This window comes from Platalea leucorodia (assembly GCF_965183815.1).
Source record: "Platalea leucorodia genome assembly, chromosome: 1".
Lineage (NCBI taxonomy): Eukaryota > Metazoa > Chordata > Aves > Pelecaniformes > Threskiornithidae > Platalea > Platalea leucorodia.
The window spans coordinates 167402557-167419262 of record NC_138823.1 but is presented as its reverse complement, the minus strand read 5'-3'; the positions used below and the strand labels follow the sequence as shown (position 1 = coordinate 167419262).

General features: G+C 45.1%; 1 protein-coding gene across 1 annotated transcript in view; it reads right to left on the bottom strand.

Moving 5' to 3' along the window:
• Positions 1 to 1043: 1043 nt before the first annotated feature.
• PTH1R (parathyroid hormone 1 receptor) overlaps positions 1044 to 16706 on the bottom strand; it is a 122098-nt gene continuing 106435 nt past the window's right edge. Inside the window, exons 8-13 of the mRNA XM_082330221.1 lie at positions 11519 to 11579; positions 9615 to 9681; positions 5948 to 6042; positions 3848 to 3989; positions 2551 to 2592; positions 1044 to 1515 (exon numbers count right to left, since the gene is read on the bottom strand). Coding sequence (XP_082186347.1) covers positions 1153 to 1515; positions 2551 to 2592; positions 3848 to 3989; positions 5948 to 6042; positions 9615 to 9681; positions 11519 to 11579 — 770 coding nt within the window. The 3' untranslated portion in view covers positions 1044 to 1152. The remainder of the gene's footprint in view (positions 1516 to 2550; positions 2593 to 3847; positions 3990 to 5947; positions 6043 to 9614; positions 9682 to 11518; positions 11580 to 16706) is intronic.

The window sequence follows — 16706 nt, the reverse complement described above, 5'->3', positions numbered from 1 at the left end:
CAAGCAATCCCTGTGCTTTTATCCAGCAAATTTTGCCTTCAGATTTTATGAAGATAGGTTTGTCTGTCTGTATCCAGCAGCTTGTGCTTCTGGGTGATACAGGCAGACTGTTGATGGAGTCTTTCTCCTCATGAGGGTTTGGATGAGTGAAAAGCAGCAAATTCAGAGAGGAGAATGTTAAGCAATTTAAAGGTTTAAAAAATGACTGAAGCCTGTTTCCATGAGTATCCACAAAAAGGGAGTGCTGAGTTAGCTACCCTCTGAACTGATTTTAGCCACACACATGCACAGGCACACATACCCAAGATCTGCAGATCCCCCGCCCTTTCTCAACCCACATGGTGGGCGCCTCTCCACTGCTGCATCTGGAAGAACAAAAATGTCGCACATTCTGATAACCACATTTTCCATCCTAAAATTGCACTGGTTTCTGGCTTGCTGCTGGGACTCAGGTCAGGGAAAGGAGAATAGAGTTTTCTGCCTGCATTCAGCAACCATGAGCTGTTAACCCTGTCCACCCCAGAGGAGCATTTTGCCAAAGAGTGAGATTGCCCAAGGGGAGAACACGCGACCGGTTGTACTGAGCTGTCCGTGTTGAGCGCTCGTCTGCAAGACTGGGCAGCTATGACCCCCGAAAGGTCTTGATCAGTGTTGTGTGTGTTACCAGGCAGACTTGACAGGGAAAGAGCAAACCAAACTGAAGACGCTGATGCCCAGGGTGGCTTGTACCCTCGCAAGAAGATGGTACTGTACACTCCCCGCAAGACTCTTGCTTTACTGGGTGAGACTCCCGTTCTCCTTGGCTGCTCACACTTTCCAAGAGGTCCAAGGACCATGTGCTGCTTTGCAACCCTCCCTCGCAAACTCTCAGTATCTCTGTTGTTCAGCAGGTAGCAAGGCCCGCGGGTCTGGGTAGCCCTGCCTCCGTTAACACCAGGGAGACTTAGATCACTGAGTATATGTATGTGATCAACAGCTGGCCACACTGGTGGCTCACTTTTTTTTCCCATATAACTTAACCTCTCGTTCCACAGAACAGAGAAACTGTATGGAAACCCTTGGCATCTAATGTGTGGCCTGATATTCTTTTGCCCACTAAATGCTCTCCAGGAACCTTTTTCATCCTTTTGCTTCTTTTTTCTCCTCCTCTCTTTACATCACTGTCTCTCTTTCTTCTTCAACAAATACTGTGGCTTTGTCTCCATCGTAAAGCCCAGAACCATTCAGGTACTCCTCATCTTTGTTGTACTGCTCTGGTCCAGAAGAAGGCATGGAGTTTTCAGAAATGGAGCCATTTTTTACATAACCTGGCAAATTCCGGTGTCCATTGAGGGTCCCTGGTATAAGTCTCGTATTGAGATGGAGGGCAAGTGCCCCTCTTGTGGCTACATTTGTGATGCTGGTGTGGGAAACCATTGGTCCATAACTGTAGGTTGTGCTCCCACTTCGTGCTTTCCTTTTAAAGTCAAGTGCTAATGTCCACCTGCTCCATGACTTCTTTATTTCTGCTTGGACCTGAGAGACAAGAGGGGAAAAAAAGGCATGAGTGGGAGGAGAGAGGGGCAGAGAGTCTTCAGAAGGAGGTAGTATCTACAGACAGAATGGGTGAGGAACTCCCTGCAGCGTGAAATCGGAAGGAACAGTAAATTCACATTAAACCTGTCCTTTCCAAATGAAATATTTGACATTGGGAAGCTTGAATGCCTGAAAATATCTAACTGAAAATATGGGTTAACTCTCTCCCAGGGTTAAGGGAGACTGAGCAGCACACCCAGGAGTGAGTTATCGCAATGTACCATGAGCATCAAGTATACGTGGGATGAACCACGTTTGGAGGTGCCCGCGTCTCTAGAAATTTCCTCATGAGTTAGCTGGCTACTTTAGACTGAGTGTCCCACTTTTAGATGGCTAAAGTTAGGATGAGATCAACTCCCCTTATGGTATGGATTTCATCTTTGTTTTATGCTGTAGAACATAGGCAGCATATCTGTAGTTGCATTTCCCCTTAAAGTCCATAAGCTTAGGCCAAACCAGCCTTATGCTGGGCCATGAAAATAGCTCTGTTCTTTCCTGATGTGCATCCACTGACCATCTAGTTTCTTAGTTTGCAGCCATAGAGGGAATTAATGGAAACAAAGACATTAAAGCATATCACTCTGGAAATAAAAAAAAAAAGGTCAAAAAAGCCTGGACAATCAATAGAGCTTGCTGGTTAGGCAGCCACTCCATCAATCCACTTTCTTCCTGTCACAGATCTGCAATTAAGTAGCACTAAACAGCATTTATGCTGGGAAAACAAAAAGTAAATTTTTTTTCTCTGTTAGCTACTTCCAGTAACTAATTTATTGGTGACATATTGACCTGGATATCTTACATGACCAAAACCGAGGGTATGAACTTTCTATATGGACCGACAGATCTTTCACTGAGTGCAAAACAGGGTTGTGTCTCAAGAATAAGTGGGGATATGCTGATGTGCATCCACTTTACCATCTGTGTGTGGGACTAACCTAACAAAGGAGGGAAATAATTAAGAAGCTGGTGACTTACCTCTCCATTGCAAAAACAGTATATGATGGCAACAAAAAATCCCTAGAAGGAAGAAGAAACAACATATTAATGTTAGTCTTGCTACATGTGAGTATCTCTCTCCTGATGGTGCTGCCCAGTGTCCCTGTGTTCCTCTGAAACCAATGACACTCAGAATATGCTGTGTATAATATGCGTAAGAAACCTTGCATTGCTCCGTAGCATATGAGAGACAGATAAACACAGCCATTTCCCTGCAGACTATTGCCAAAGTAGGTAGCTACATAAGCCCTCTGGGTCATGGTTTAGCTAACAGGTCTATTTGCACCCCCAGAGCTTTTGCAAAGTTTCTGAGATGGTAATGGGTGCCTGGGAAAGCGGTGGGGTCTCCCTCACTGGAAGTGTTTATGTACGTATTGGATAAATGTTTCCAGTGTTTTACATGTAGCTGGTGCTGCTGCAGGACAGGAGGGTGGAAGATAACCCTGGTGGGACTTTTCCAGCTCTGGCTGCAAGTGGAGCAGCCCATGCGTGGAGCAGAACTGGCTGAGCGGGATCAGCAAAAGAATTCAGATATGAGCAAACCATCCACATCTTTTTGTTGGCCAGTAGTTTACCCAGGTCTTGCTGAGGTCACCCACTATTTTATCCTACCCGCACCCAACAGGCATTGTGAAAGCACATGAATGCAAGCTTGGTCCCCACCTCCCTTACAATTTCTCTAAACTATCATCTGGCCAGACCCACTGTCCACCTTTCATCATCCATGTTGGACAACCATAACGACAGGTAGTAACATGCAAGCCAAAAGTTAATCTCTCAGGGAAGGGTGTGCAGTGACTATCAAACAGTGCTCTGCTTGTAGAGAGTTGCGTATTCTTGCTGCTGTGTCTTATATAGGACCAGTCCTGTAACTGAACCTGCCTTTTGCCCAAACCTAGAACTGAGGAATCCTTTCACAGGACTGAAAGACAACTTGGGACAAGCAAATTGGAAGCTAATGTGAAACAATGAACAACACGTCTCCGTGGATCTCTACCAGCTTATGTCTAATCTGGACGTAAAGGGATTTATTTTGTGGGGCAAGTTATCTTTCAACAGGAACATTTTTGTTGTTGGACACACTGAGTCTTTATATGTTGTGTTTTGCAAATATAGAACATACTTGATGCTAAAATACTCTCAAATCACCTTGTGAATGAAATCTGGTGTATTGTAAAAACAGCCCTGCTTCCAAAGTCAACCTTGCATTCTTATTTCCCTCCTCTCCCCACTGAAATTCTCATCATTTGCCCCCATAGTTTAACAGTTACAATACCTGGAAAGAGTTGAACAGCATTTCATAGTGCATTTGAACTTGCCAAAGAATCCCTGACACTTCTGTGTATGGCATAGCCATGAAAACAATATAGTGAACGCCAAACAGAGGCATAAGGACGAGGGTAGATTTCAGCAGCTTCCTGTAGCAATAAGGAAAAAGAAAGACACAGAGGAAGTTAGTGGATGGAGTCAACCTCCCAGCCAAGCTTGTCCACCTCATACCTTGGGCACAAGTTGTGCGTAATTTTGTTCTTGCTCCCATGTTCCCTTGGTTAGGCTTGGATATCTTACATTTACACAGGCACTGTGTCCACCTGCAGTTTCAAACTGTTGCTTCTTTTATGGCATGTGACACAACCCAGTCCGTCCTCCAGCATGTCTTGATGTGCTAGTCTAACCCTCTCCACATGCATGTCCCCATGTGATGCTGCTGTAGGTACTGGAGACGAAGACACTAAGACATCTTTTTCAGCCTCAGACTATCCCAAGCTTTGGGTCAGGATCATGGGGAGAGGGTGGAAGGGTGCCTGGAAAGAAATGTGCACTGCTGCTTCCAGCCCCCAGCTTCTAACTGGCACTAAACCCTCTTGTTCCTAAAGCATGGTTCTGCTTCAGATGACAATGACTGGACACAGTCCTATACAACTTACAGTAGCCGACACTGCTTGAGCAGGTAGGGTTGGACTAGATGACCTCCAGAGGTCCCTTCCAACCTCAACCATTCTGTAATTCTGTGGTTCTGTCTCCCTGTTGAGGCAGGACATGAAGGTCCACCCTGGGTTAGTGCCTCCTATGCAATGAGCAGGGCTGGTGGAGAGGGAAGTGCATCTAGGAGCAGAATTACTCTAGATACCAAGGGGGAGAGGACGGTGCACTACGGGGTAAGCAGGAGGTGAACACTCTTAGGAGGTGCTTTGGACTGCAGTATCACTTGGAAAGCCCCTTTTTAAGAAGCGGCTCCATCTCAGCCTAGGACCTATGTTGGGGACTGGGGGGAGGTACAATACAACCCCGAGTACTTGGCTGGGTTTGCTCCTGAGGGAACCAGCCTTGCCTGGAAGTGATGCTAATTGAGGGATTAAACCTTCTGCCAAGCGTTAAAGCAAGTCACCAAGTTCAGGCAATTATTGAGAAGGGCAGACATCACTACCAGAAAGACCTGGTACCTCCTCTGTCCAGCAACTGGAAACCACTGAGGGAATTTAACACATTAAAAGGAGAAGGCCCCATCCAAACCATAATTAATAGCAAGCTTCAGCCAGGGAGAAATAAACAAATAGATAAATCAGAGCCCTGACAGGGCAGCAAAGGAAAATGGAGAGGTGTTTTCCTGCCAAATCTCATTCCTGCTTCAAATGAAATGTCTTGTGTTTGGAGAGTGAGATGGCAGCAATGAGCTCATGGTTTGCAGCCCAAATCATTCTGCTCTCCCCCCTCTGCATGTGTCACACTGGTCAGTCCAGCTCAGGAGATTATGAGAAGCCTCGGGAGCTCTCAGGCAGCCAAGGTGTCTCAGCAATCTGCTTTTTCTGTCCAGTTTTGACCATGCTACAAATACACTAAATTATCGAGAGAGAAGAGCTGGCGGAACAAAGAAAAACAAAATAAACAAGGAATCGTCAGATTTCCAGCAAAGACTCAGGAATCTTTCCTCATTTCAGAAAAAGCGCTGAAACACCCATTGAAGGGCAGATTTAACAAATAGACCAAGTTTTAGAAAGCACAAGAGAGAAATAAATAGAAATAAATAAATTGTTACAACTTTTAGGGGCTTCAACAGCATAAGCAATGCTTTTATTTTTGTGCTCTTGGTTCAAGGCCAGCACAGTCACTTCCAAACTGGCTGAAGAGACTGAATTCCTCTCTTTAACCTACGAGGCAGGTCCCTCAGGTTGGATTTGAGAGGTTTAGGAGATGTTTAAACTGCCGTTGATTCATTTTGCATTACCAGACTTGGAAGACAGCACCCTTCTCACCTTATTTTAGGTGTCTACAGTGTAGCTACCATGAACTAGTCACCCTCGTCTCCCTCTGTAGTCAAGGGGGTGAAACAAGGACTCTGACATCTCTCAAAAAGTGGAGAGGGTATGTGACTCACCTGTACTGTTGTCTTGAGTCACACCTCCCTGCATTCGTCTCTCGTAGCTTGGTTGCTAGGACTCTGATAATATTGATAAAAAGAATAAAATTTACCTGGAATAGGTGGGGAAAAAAAACAACAAAGAAAGGATAACTGTTAAAAAAGATCCAGATAATGATAGTGTTGTTTAGTCAATGCTTTTGCCAAGATGAGTCAAGGGGCTGTGGCAGTGACCTGATCATGCTGAAGCATGCTGAAGCGCCTCCTGGGAGAGCTTGTCCTGTAGAAGGGATGAGCTCCCCAGGAAAGACCCAGTGTTTGGTGGGATCTGGTCAGCTGTATTCAACGTGAATGGTTGAGAGAAGGGAATGGCTTTCTCTGACAAAGTGTGGGCATCTCACACGGAAACACCTACATCTGAGCTAGTCAGCCCAGCAGACACCTGATAACTGGGCATGATATCAATATATAAGGCAGAGCTTACCAGGCATTTTGAGGTATGGACTACAAACAACTCTCACTATTTTTCACATCATCTTTTTTTAAAACATCATACAGTGATATGGATCATTTTCATGGCCTCATAAACCTCTCAAATTTAGTTTGAGGTCTAGGCAGCAGAGTGAAATTAGGTTATATTTGTCTCTTGCAACACACTCGAGATTAAGACCTCCTCAGTCTAAGAGAAGCATTAGTAGGATGCCTTTCCATATTTCCATGTGCAAAAGGAAAGAAGAGCAAGCAAACTGCACCATGATGAAGACACAGAGTAGACCTAACTAGAGATGACAGATTAAGAATGTAGAAGGGTAATATAACTGTAAAACTTCTGTTGTATGTCTACCACTAACTCTCCCTCTGGAGGAGTGTTTAGTATGGACCAGATAAGGACAATAAAGAAGTAATATCTACTTCCTATGCAGGGAGCCCCATCTATGAACCCATTTTGTGGCCAGCTGCTCAACCGAGCTGGTCTAGTCCTACGGGAACGTGCTCATGGTGACCCATGCAGCAAAAGGTAATGGCAACATCTCATGCCTACGCTGCCACTTAACAGAGATGAAAAATGGGGAGATGTTTGAGGGATTCTCAGCTTTTTGGAGCTCTTCAGAGATTGGTTTCACTGGGGCTGGGATTTCACCTGCTGCTGCCCCAGACAAACCCCTTCTTGGGACTACGGCAAGGCCACAAGCAGACCCATTGTGTAACCATCTGCAATGGGCAGATCCTTGTTACTGGGCTAAAGCTGATGCTTATGAGTTTCTCTGGAGGCTTGTAGCAGTCATTTGACTTCTCAGATGCTAGTAGAGCAGCATTTCAAGGGAACAAATTACCATGCCACACACAGGCTCATAGTTTTACGCCAGAAGGGACCACTATGAACCTCTAGTTTGATCTCCTGCAAAACGCAGTCCATAAGACCTCCTTGTATTCATTTTTTTTGAGCTATAGCAGATCTGGGTTTCAGTGTTTCCATGACGGAGATCCTACCACAACCATTGGTAAGTCATTCCAACGGTTAATTATCCTCACTGTTAAAACAAGTAGTTCCCTGAGCTGCTGAACGAACACGGCCTGGTTTGCTATGGCTTTGTCTTCTGTGGTTGGATTCCTTCTCCTTTAATGAGGTGCAAGTTCATTTTGAACAGCTCTCCTCTGTGTTAAACAGGGGGTAAGACTGTACTACACCCTTTCCCTTGAAGGGGCATTAGAATTTCTCTCCCGTATCTATTTGACTGTTTTCATGAGGTCTGTGGGAATTTAACATCCATGCAATCCCATTCTCTCAGTTACATTTGGTTGGGATTTACTGACTGGCACAAAAGTTGTAAGGGAGGGATGGATAGACCGAGAGGCAGAGAAGCACACAGCCTGGGGGCATATAACTCATGTTCATTGGAAACCAATCTGAAAGGGAAAAAAAAGACAGGCTTTGTTTCTCATATGAGTTTTTCTAGCTTCAAAGGCTCAAAAGTGGGATCTTGTTCTGCATTTGTAGGCTAAATGGAAGATGTCCAACCTTATCACAGTCAGGAGGGAAACTCCTGTGACTTCCTGAAACATGTGCTAAGTTTTAAAAGAAATCCAGACAACTGAATAACATCAAAGCTAGCAGCAGAGTGGAGGGATTTTAAGCCCCTCAGCCTCCAAATTCTCTGCAAATACATCCAGAAAATGCATAACTTAGTCCAGCAACATATGACCAGCCAGTGTGGGAACTGAAAAGGCAGCCAAGTGAACAATATGAACCCACAGAAATTAAACAGAAACAACCCACAGAATATTTTTGCATGATAAATAGCTGCATTTGCAAATACCCAGGGTACAAGCACAGCAGAGCCTCATGGAGAAACATTATTTTTACAAGGACAAGCCTCAATTGAGCTCTTTCTCCTCTGTTAATTGGGCTTTAAATTAAATGCAATGGGGTTGCTGGCATTCACCTAGTTGAACTATCTGAACTTTCTTCTCCATCCTACTATTTTGTTTCCAATGACCACGATGTGGGCTTGGTGATTCGTTTCTTCCAAGGTGCAGAACTAATCGCTAGAGCCAGGTGGAGAATTTCCACCAAAGGGAAATTCTGATGAAGAAAAAAGCCCCCCAGGTCCAAAGCAGCTCACCTAATTGCACAGACGAGCATATTCACCTCAGAAACTTTCCTGCTGTTTCTATGCAGATGGCCTGATTTTCTTCTCACCCACACTAATCATCTTCCAAGGCCTCCTGATTTGTGAGTCAGAAGGAAGTATATAGAGCTTGATGCAAAACCCTCTGAAGACTATAGATTCTTACTAACTCCACTCAGCTACTCGTGGATGAATGTAAAGGGGGACTAGGATGTGCGGGAGTGGACAAGCTCTTTTGCACGCACTCATCTAACCATCAGAAGATGGAGTAATGGAGAACCATAAAGACAGAAGGAGGAAAGAGGGTAATTCATGAAAACTGTGAAAGCAGGTTCTCTAGCTAGTTAGGACCCTGCTCAAGCAAACATGTAACTACCCACCAAATTCCCCTTGTGCAGACAATCACATCTTATAATGACTTCTCCAGTGTTTGAGAGCTCAGTCTTGTGTCTGGATAATGTTACTTATATACTTTATGTCCCCTCTGGCTCCTGGGTGGGGGCTGAAGTAATCCTCCATCAGTGATTAACATCATGTCTGATCATAGCTGGGATGGTTTAACTTTTGTCCCCACCTTTGAGGTATCTCAAGCTTTTATCAGTTAGAAAGATGAGTCTGAAACAATCTGATGACACTGAAGCACACCTGGGGAAAAGGTTTGGTCCACTTAAGGAACTCAAATTCCAGCTCTTCCCACTGGAGATGCCTGATGAGAATGTTATGACCCCTGAAGGCTTCCGGTATCACGTGGGTTGGGAATATTGGGTTGAATGTTTGTTTCATTAATGATTTTAGCATCTTACCCCTGTGTCATTTTTCTCTCCTAAGCAAAACTTGATGTTGCTCATAAGCCTCCCTGCCGTATGCAGCTATCAAACTTACAGACAGGTCAAATATAAGGCCCTTAAACTGGATATATAGAGACTCCACACTATTAAGGCAGGAGCTGTGTTAACAGGGTGATTACAGTAGGGCAGCCTGGCTCAACTCTTCCCACTGAGCCTGCATCAACGAAAGGCACTGCCTCCCACCCCTTGCAATCAGCCAGTACTCACCACGATAGCTGCCAGGATGGGCACCTGAATAATCCATTTTAAATTGCCAGCACTCAAGTCCCAACACCTGAGGAGAGATTGACATCCCATCAGGAAATCACTGGTTAGAAAGAACAACAGACTCAAGTGTCTTGTTGGATAAATCCACCCTGGAAGGATGGGTTCCTCCAAAGCCTGGTGCGGTGGAAGGATCTAGCTCAAACCCTGCCTTCAGTCAGCATGGCTTCAAAAAAGCCCTTCTCCTGCTGTTATACTATTCAAAACTGAAACCACTACTAAATGCATTTAAAGTTATGCTCTCCAGATGGTGGAACAGCTCTTTCCACAATCATCAAGAGTTGTCCCTTCTGGGCAGGAACCCACCCTTTTCCACTTCTTCTTCACCTCCTTACCAGAAAAAAATACACTAAGAGTAATCCAGCTTTCATGAAAACAAGAGAGGCTGAAATGGCCTGATATTACCCCTTGGAATAAACCTGCACAACTTTGCATGGGGACAGGTCCTATTTGAAGACACGGTTATGGGGACAATATTGTGGTTCTACATTCAGTTCCTGTGCTTCCTTCAGCCCTGCTCTTGCAGCGAGACCCACCCATGCCCCGCAAAAGTCTTTATCGCCTTTTCATCTTCAGCCCTTATCCAAGTGAGGACTGGAAGGGCAAACTGTTGGTGGCGTGGATGTTGGGCTATGGTCCTCCATCTGCCAAGAAGGGGCTGAACACTATTTCCTCCCAGGCGTTTCCAGCAGCCATTGAATAAGGTCACTCAGTGTTAATTACTCTGTTTGAATTCTCTCCAACCACAGAGAGAGGAGTGCCACAGGCTTTTCTTTATCTGAGCCAGACAGCCCCCGTATGGCAGCTGCAGTTTTCATTTCACAGGCCAAATGCTGCCCAGGCAGCTATTCAAGGAAAGCGAGAGGCAGGGGCAGAGAAACCACCGGTGCTGACTGAAAGGCTCTACGAGGATGAGTCTGTGCCAATGCAGATGCGTCACACTCCAGAAGCTGTGCTACTCCCTCCTTCCAAGCCTGGAGCTGAAATCCCGTTTGGAAAGCAGTCTCCTCCCAGGCAAAACCATTTGAAAAGTTGCCTGGGGACCCCCACACTTTTGCTGGCAGATCGTGGGCGGATGAAACCTGTTCTTTGGTCAAGCCTGTGCATTATTGGGGAAAATGTGATTGTTTTGGGGTTTGAAGATTGGATGCTGTGGATCCTTCATTCAGCATACTGTAAAAATATGAGGCCATGAGGGTGCATGAGGAGGACCAAGGAAACAACTGATCCAGTACCTTGTTTCTGATAGCAGCCAGAAGCTGATATTTAACGTGGAACAGGCAAGCAGGTAGTGATATTTTTCTAGAATATTCTTCCAACAATCTGCAGTTCAGGACAGCTTCCTGAGCCAGAACTTTACTGAGTATTTAATACTTCTGGAGGAATTTATCTTCCATGAATTTGTACAAATGTTTTTTAAACCTAAGGACGTGCTGGCATCCACACCTCCTGCAGTGACGGGTTACAGCTTCACCACCTCATCAGCCTCCTCTGACTGTGCTGAACCTGCTATCTCCCAACTTTATTCCTACGCATTCAGGATTTTAAAGATCCCTGTCCTGTCCCTGCCTGGCTCTGAGCAGCGCCCTTTAGCCCCAGGGACAGCAGCTGCAGGTGTTCACATTGATCAAATTCTGTAAAATGAAAGGAAAGCTGGAAAGTTGCACCCACCTTATCCTTCCCTGCCACACACTCCCCCAAAAGTCTGCTAACTTCATAGCAGAAATCACTTCTGGGTTTGCGTGGTTCCTTTTTTCCTTTCAATTCACCCATGAAGTCACCATTGCCAAAAGCCCCACAAAAACATCACATGTAAAAAGGAGAAAAGAAAATCCAATGAGACTTACTCTGTGTCAGCTAGAGTGGCTCTCACGCTGGCCCACGCTGTAACAAATACAGCAGGGAGTCCTGCAAAAAAACACAGGTCAAACGGGGTGAGGAGGGGGACCAGAGGGCTCTGTGACCATAAGCTCAGGTGGAGTGGGCTAAAGGAAGGTGGAAGAAGCAGGTTTTAAATATTCAAGCATAATTTAGACTAGGAAAGCCTGATCTTGGTCTCATATCTCTTCTGCAGTCCAAATGGTAAACCAGAGAGCGGAAGGGAGCATTTTCTGTAAGACAAATGTCATGGTGTGGACATGTCCAACATACTAAACTTCCCTGGCTTCCAAAACGGAGCAGCTTGCTTTCCCGAGTTGCTGGCCAGGAGTGGTCCAGGCTTAAACTACCTCCTGGTTCGTGCTTGGGAGATGACCTAGGACAAATCGTCAAGTTGCCGTGCCTGTCCTCTAGCACTACTTTAGAGAGACATAGCCTGTAGTGCTTGAACCTGGGTGACTGATACCTGCTCTAGCCAACAGATTTGGTTTGAAGCAGAGAAGGGTTTCCTGCAGCACACCTTTCCCAAGATATTTTTTCCCTTCCCCTGTCGTCAAGGAAAGGTGGATCTGGAGTCAGGCTCAGTCCATATCTCCAAGCACAGGGCTGGACGGATTAAAAGCTCTTTAAGTGTGAAAGACTTGCTGCATGAAGCAGATAAATGCTAGAATTTAGAGTAACGCTTGCAAAATGCTTTAGCCAAAGGTTCACTCCCAAATGAACCATCCTCATTTCAGCACAGTTACACTGGGCATCATCTTTTCCCTGTGAAAAGTAAAAGAATCATCAATATCCAAATGCAATCTTCTATTTATTTTTTTAGGGTCCAGTTCTGCTTTATTTGTACAACTGAGTCCCCTACTGGCTTCCCTTAAAAGGCAGGATCAAATCCACAGTAGCTTCCACAAATTCAAGAAGAATAACCCCTTTCAGGTGAAAAAAAAAATTAAAAAATAAATAAAGGTGACATTTATCACCAATGACTGTAAATATGCTGTTCACAGTCTAAGCTTATTGGGGCTCGGCATGCATAAGCACACGCTTAACTTTCAGCATGCACTTAAGTCTCATTAGAGTGCTTAAAGGCTTTCCTGACCACGGACGCTTTCCTGAGCTGGGGTGTGGAGCAGGGACGCCTGTCTCATATACACACGGACAACGGGGCCGTTATCTTGGTTGGAACCTTTAAATGCCATGGTAATATAAGAAAGCATAAATAATTAAACACAGAGCCTCACTCAGGACCAGCGTAGCAGCACTGCCTACAAAGATACATTTATAAGTAATGCACCCTGCTTTACAATCCCCTGCGATGGCTGGCATTGGAAAGAAAATACTTAACCTATTGCACTGGGAACCTGTGAACGTGTTGAAGCTATGAGCTTGGGGAAGGTGTTGATTTATTGTAACAAGCACCGTCTATTTCCTCCTCACTGTTAGTCACCTGTCTATGAAAAATATGTGTGTTCTCCGAACTACTGGCTGAGCTATCAAAGGCTTAAATGTATATACCTTTGTTGATATCATTGGTGATATTCCAGTTTATATCAACTGAGCATCTTGCCATGGTGAGAGGCTGACATGCCTGCTACCTGCCTGCGAGACAGTGGATGTTCACCCCCTAATGTGAAGCTCTGACAGATTGTTTCAGAGGTTTAGATGCACTTGACACGTACTTGTCCCTCTCTAGCCTGTCCTGCACCCCAGAAGAGACACTGTTCCCATCATACTAATCCTGTGCTAGGATCAAGGTTTCTAGCAACAATAAAATATACAGGAGAAAATAGTTATACCTAAAAAATCCCTGTGTGTGGATTTATTGTGCCCTGTGCACTGCTGCCTCACTCCGTTCAGGCAAGCTTAGGAAAAGGATCTTTGACATTTTCTGCAAAACACACAAAGCAAATTCCTGGCACCAGTTTTATTGCTACATTTGTCTTTCTGCATCTCTTAAATAATTTTTTTTTTTTTTTTTGCATTGTGAAAAATCATAAATGTTCTTGAATTTTCAAAAAGTGGTATAAATCTTCCCCATCCCTTTCCTCTGCCCCATTTTTAGATTCTCTCTACATCAATGTAACATGGAGTGCTCAGGCCATCAGGTAATTTCCAGAGTTCAATTTTTTCCTCCCACTCTGGTAAGCTAGTCTTTCAACTTGGAGAGTCAGAAGGCTTAGCTTTGCCTCCAGCATCTCTTTTACTTTCAGAGGGTGACTTTTTGGTGTCTCCACTTGAAAGTCCTGGTCTGTGATGCCCCAAGACTGACAATCCTTCCTGCTGAGCACTCACAGCGCCCATTGATGGGAGAGCCACTAACCAGAAAATCAGGACTGATGTCCTCGAAGTCAGACATCTAAAGATATCCACCAACAGCAAGATACCCAAGAGGATGCAGCTCTGTGAGCAGGAAAGTCACACATGATTAGCTGCACCACAGAATCATAGAACGGTTTGGGTTGGAAAGGACCTTGAAGATCATCTAGTTCCAGCCCTCTTCCATGGGCAGGGACACCTTCCACTAGATCAGGTTGCTCAAAGCCCCATCCAGCCTGAACCCTTTCAGGGAGGAGGCATCCACAGCTTCTCTGGGCAACCTGTTCCAGTGTCTCACCACCCTCACAGTAAAAAATTTCTTCCTAATATCTAATCTAAATCTACTCTCTTTCAGTTTAATACCATTACTCCTTGTCCTATCACTACACTCCCTCCTCATCTTTCCTGTAGGTCCCCTTTAAGTACTGGAAGGCTGCTATAAGGTCTCCCTGGAGCCTTCTCTTCTCTAGGCTAAACAACCCCAACTCTCTCAGCCTGTCCTCATAGGGGAGGTGCTCCAGCCCCTGATCATCTTCATGGTCCTCCTCTGAACCTGCTCGAGCAGGTCCATGTCTTTCTGGCATCTGGCCAACCCACCAAGGAAAGGAAAGTGAGTCTCCAAAAAGCCTGTGATCTCCTGGATGGCTGTGAGCACAGACAGATGCAGGCATGGATGGATGCATGCGTGTCCTCCCCCTTGCACGTATATACCCCACGTGCACGACCGGCGTGACGCAGGATGAACCCCACCGGGTGGTGATGCCGTGAGTGACTTCTACAGAATCCACATTGTATGCGCTGTGCATTTCCAGTCAATACACACAGTGTGTACAATGCAGGTGCTATAAAGTCAGGTATCTCCCCATCAGCTGGAAAAGGTGCAAACCTCAAGCTGGGCAAAGTCTGGTGGCCACCCCAACCCCCTTGCTCTCCTCTGTTGCTTTTCTGTGTACGTGTCTCCTAGCAGTTGGAAAAATGGCCCTCATACATGTGTCAAAGCTGTGAGTAAGAGAGGCGGTTACAAAGCAACTGCTAGGAGAAGAAAGCTTATGAATAAAGACCTTATGTAGGTCTGGAGAAATCTGGTCTCAGTTCCCTGCTATTTGAAAACCTCTCTGAGGAACAATGAGTGCGTTTTTTCAGTCCTTCTGTGTCACAGTTTCCTCATATTAAATAGGGCTAATAATACCCTCTTATGCCTCTTGCCCTGTTAGGTACGAATACTTTCAGGCAAGGATGATTTCTGCTTAGATAAACACGCAGGGCTCACCAACACGAGCATTTGGATCTGAGCACCTCTAACAGTAACACATCGATCTATTTGTCTTTTCCAGGTCTCCCTGCAATCCTCATTTGCACCGTAGCTGAAAGCCAGTGCAGTCCAGCTGGCGGGGGGCGAATTAACATGGTGTGAAGGAAAAATGCCAGTGGAATCAGCTTGGGTTTTCTAGCTATTGGTCATGCTTCTTAGACTTCCTTCATAAAACAGCTGCAGGGAACTTGAAGTCTGCTGGGGAATTTATTGTTGCCCATAATATCGTTATTTATTTATTTTTGTTGGGTGCTGGCAAGGAACAAGTTCCTTTCTGTCATCAGTGTCTCCCTTGCAAGAAGGGCGCTGCGGACTTTCACGGAGCTGTGCTCCCTTGTGCCAGTGAGGATGTGGATTGAAAAGACTTGACAGAAATCTTTGGGTCTGACATCAAAGAGTAACTATACGTTCTGGTTTCCTCAGTAGTCTGGAAATAAGATGTTGTAAGGTGATTTTTGCTACCCGCCCCCACCTTGGAAATTTCCAAGCAGGATAAATGCATCGCTGTTTATTGTTACACAAGCAAGAAAAAAAAAAAATCCCAGCTTTTGGGGCAAACTTGTCTTTTCTGTATCTATGTGGCATGTCATAATTATTTATCGCTGATTCCCTGTCATTCATCGTTGTGGTATGGGCAGGATCCAGTGCCCACTGCAGGGAACTGGAGTTTTTCCACTGACTCCAGTGGGTCTTGGATTGGGTTGCCCTTCCAGTGCCCAAAAGCTATCAAAACAATACGTCTGTGCGGGTGTGTGTGTACATTATCATGCTAATCAAAACAAAGCAAAAACAAATGCAACTGGAGGGATCCTATGTTCTCATTCCAGAGGAATTTAAATTGAGCAGCCTCAAACTTTTGGAAGCACATGGATGGTTGGTGTTGTGACAGGTGTGACTTCAGCTTTGTGGTTGCTCTGATAAAATGATTATACTCTGGCAGTGGTTGGAAGAATTAATGAGAGGAACCCATGCCTGTCAGACTGTTTTCCTTTGGCTGCATTACGAGCAGCATCAAGTTGTTTTTTCTTGTTAAACATATGGCATTATTTTTCAACTGCTTCCTTCTCTTCCAGAATTTGCTTTGGGGAATTGCTTCTTTAAGTCTGCTCTGTACAGTTTAGTGCCATTTTCTGAGAAGCAAATTTTACGTAGCTTGAAGATTTGGAAGAGGGTGGGGGTTTAGGGTTTTTATTTGGTTGGTTGGTTTTGGTTTTTGTTCATTTGTTTTAAAAAAGACGTGACACCTAAAGTCCTCTCTGTCTCACAGCAGCTGAGGTAAGAAATACCCTGTCCCCCCAAAATATCTTTATTTATTTATTTTCCCCCAAATCTACCAGCTGGCTGGGACTAGACTTTACCTGAGAGATGAATGCCCGCTTTGGGACTCATAGTTATACCTCCTGCCTTTATCATGGCAGGACCAGCAGTTTCTGACCTACGCACCAGCTGAACATGAGGTTAGCAAGGAGCTTCTGGTTCCCTTCTGCCCTGTATCACACTTGGGAAGGAGGAAGGCTGGCGAGAGTCCTGCG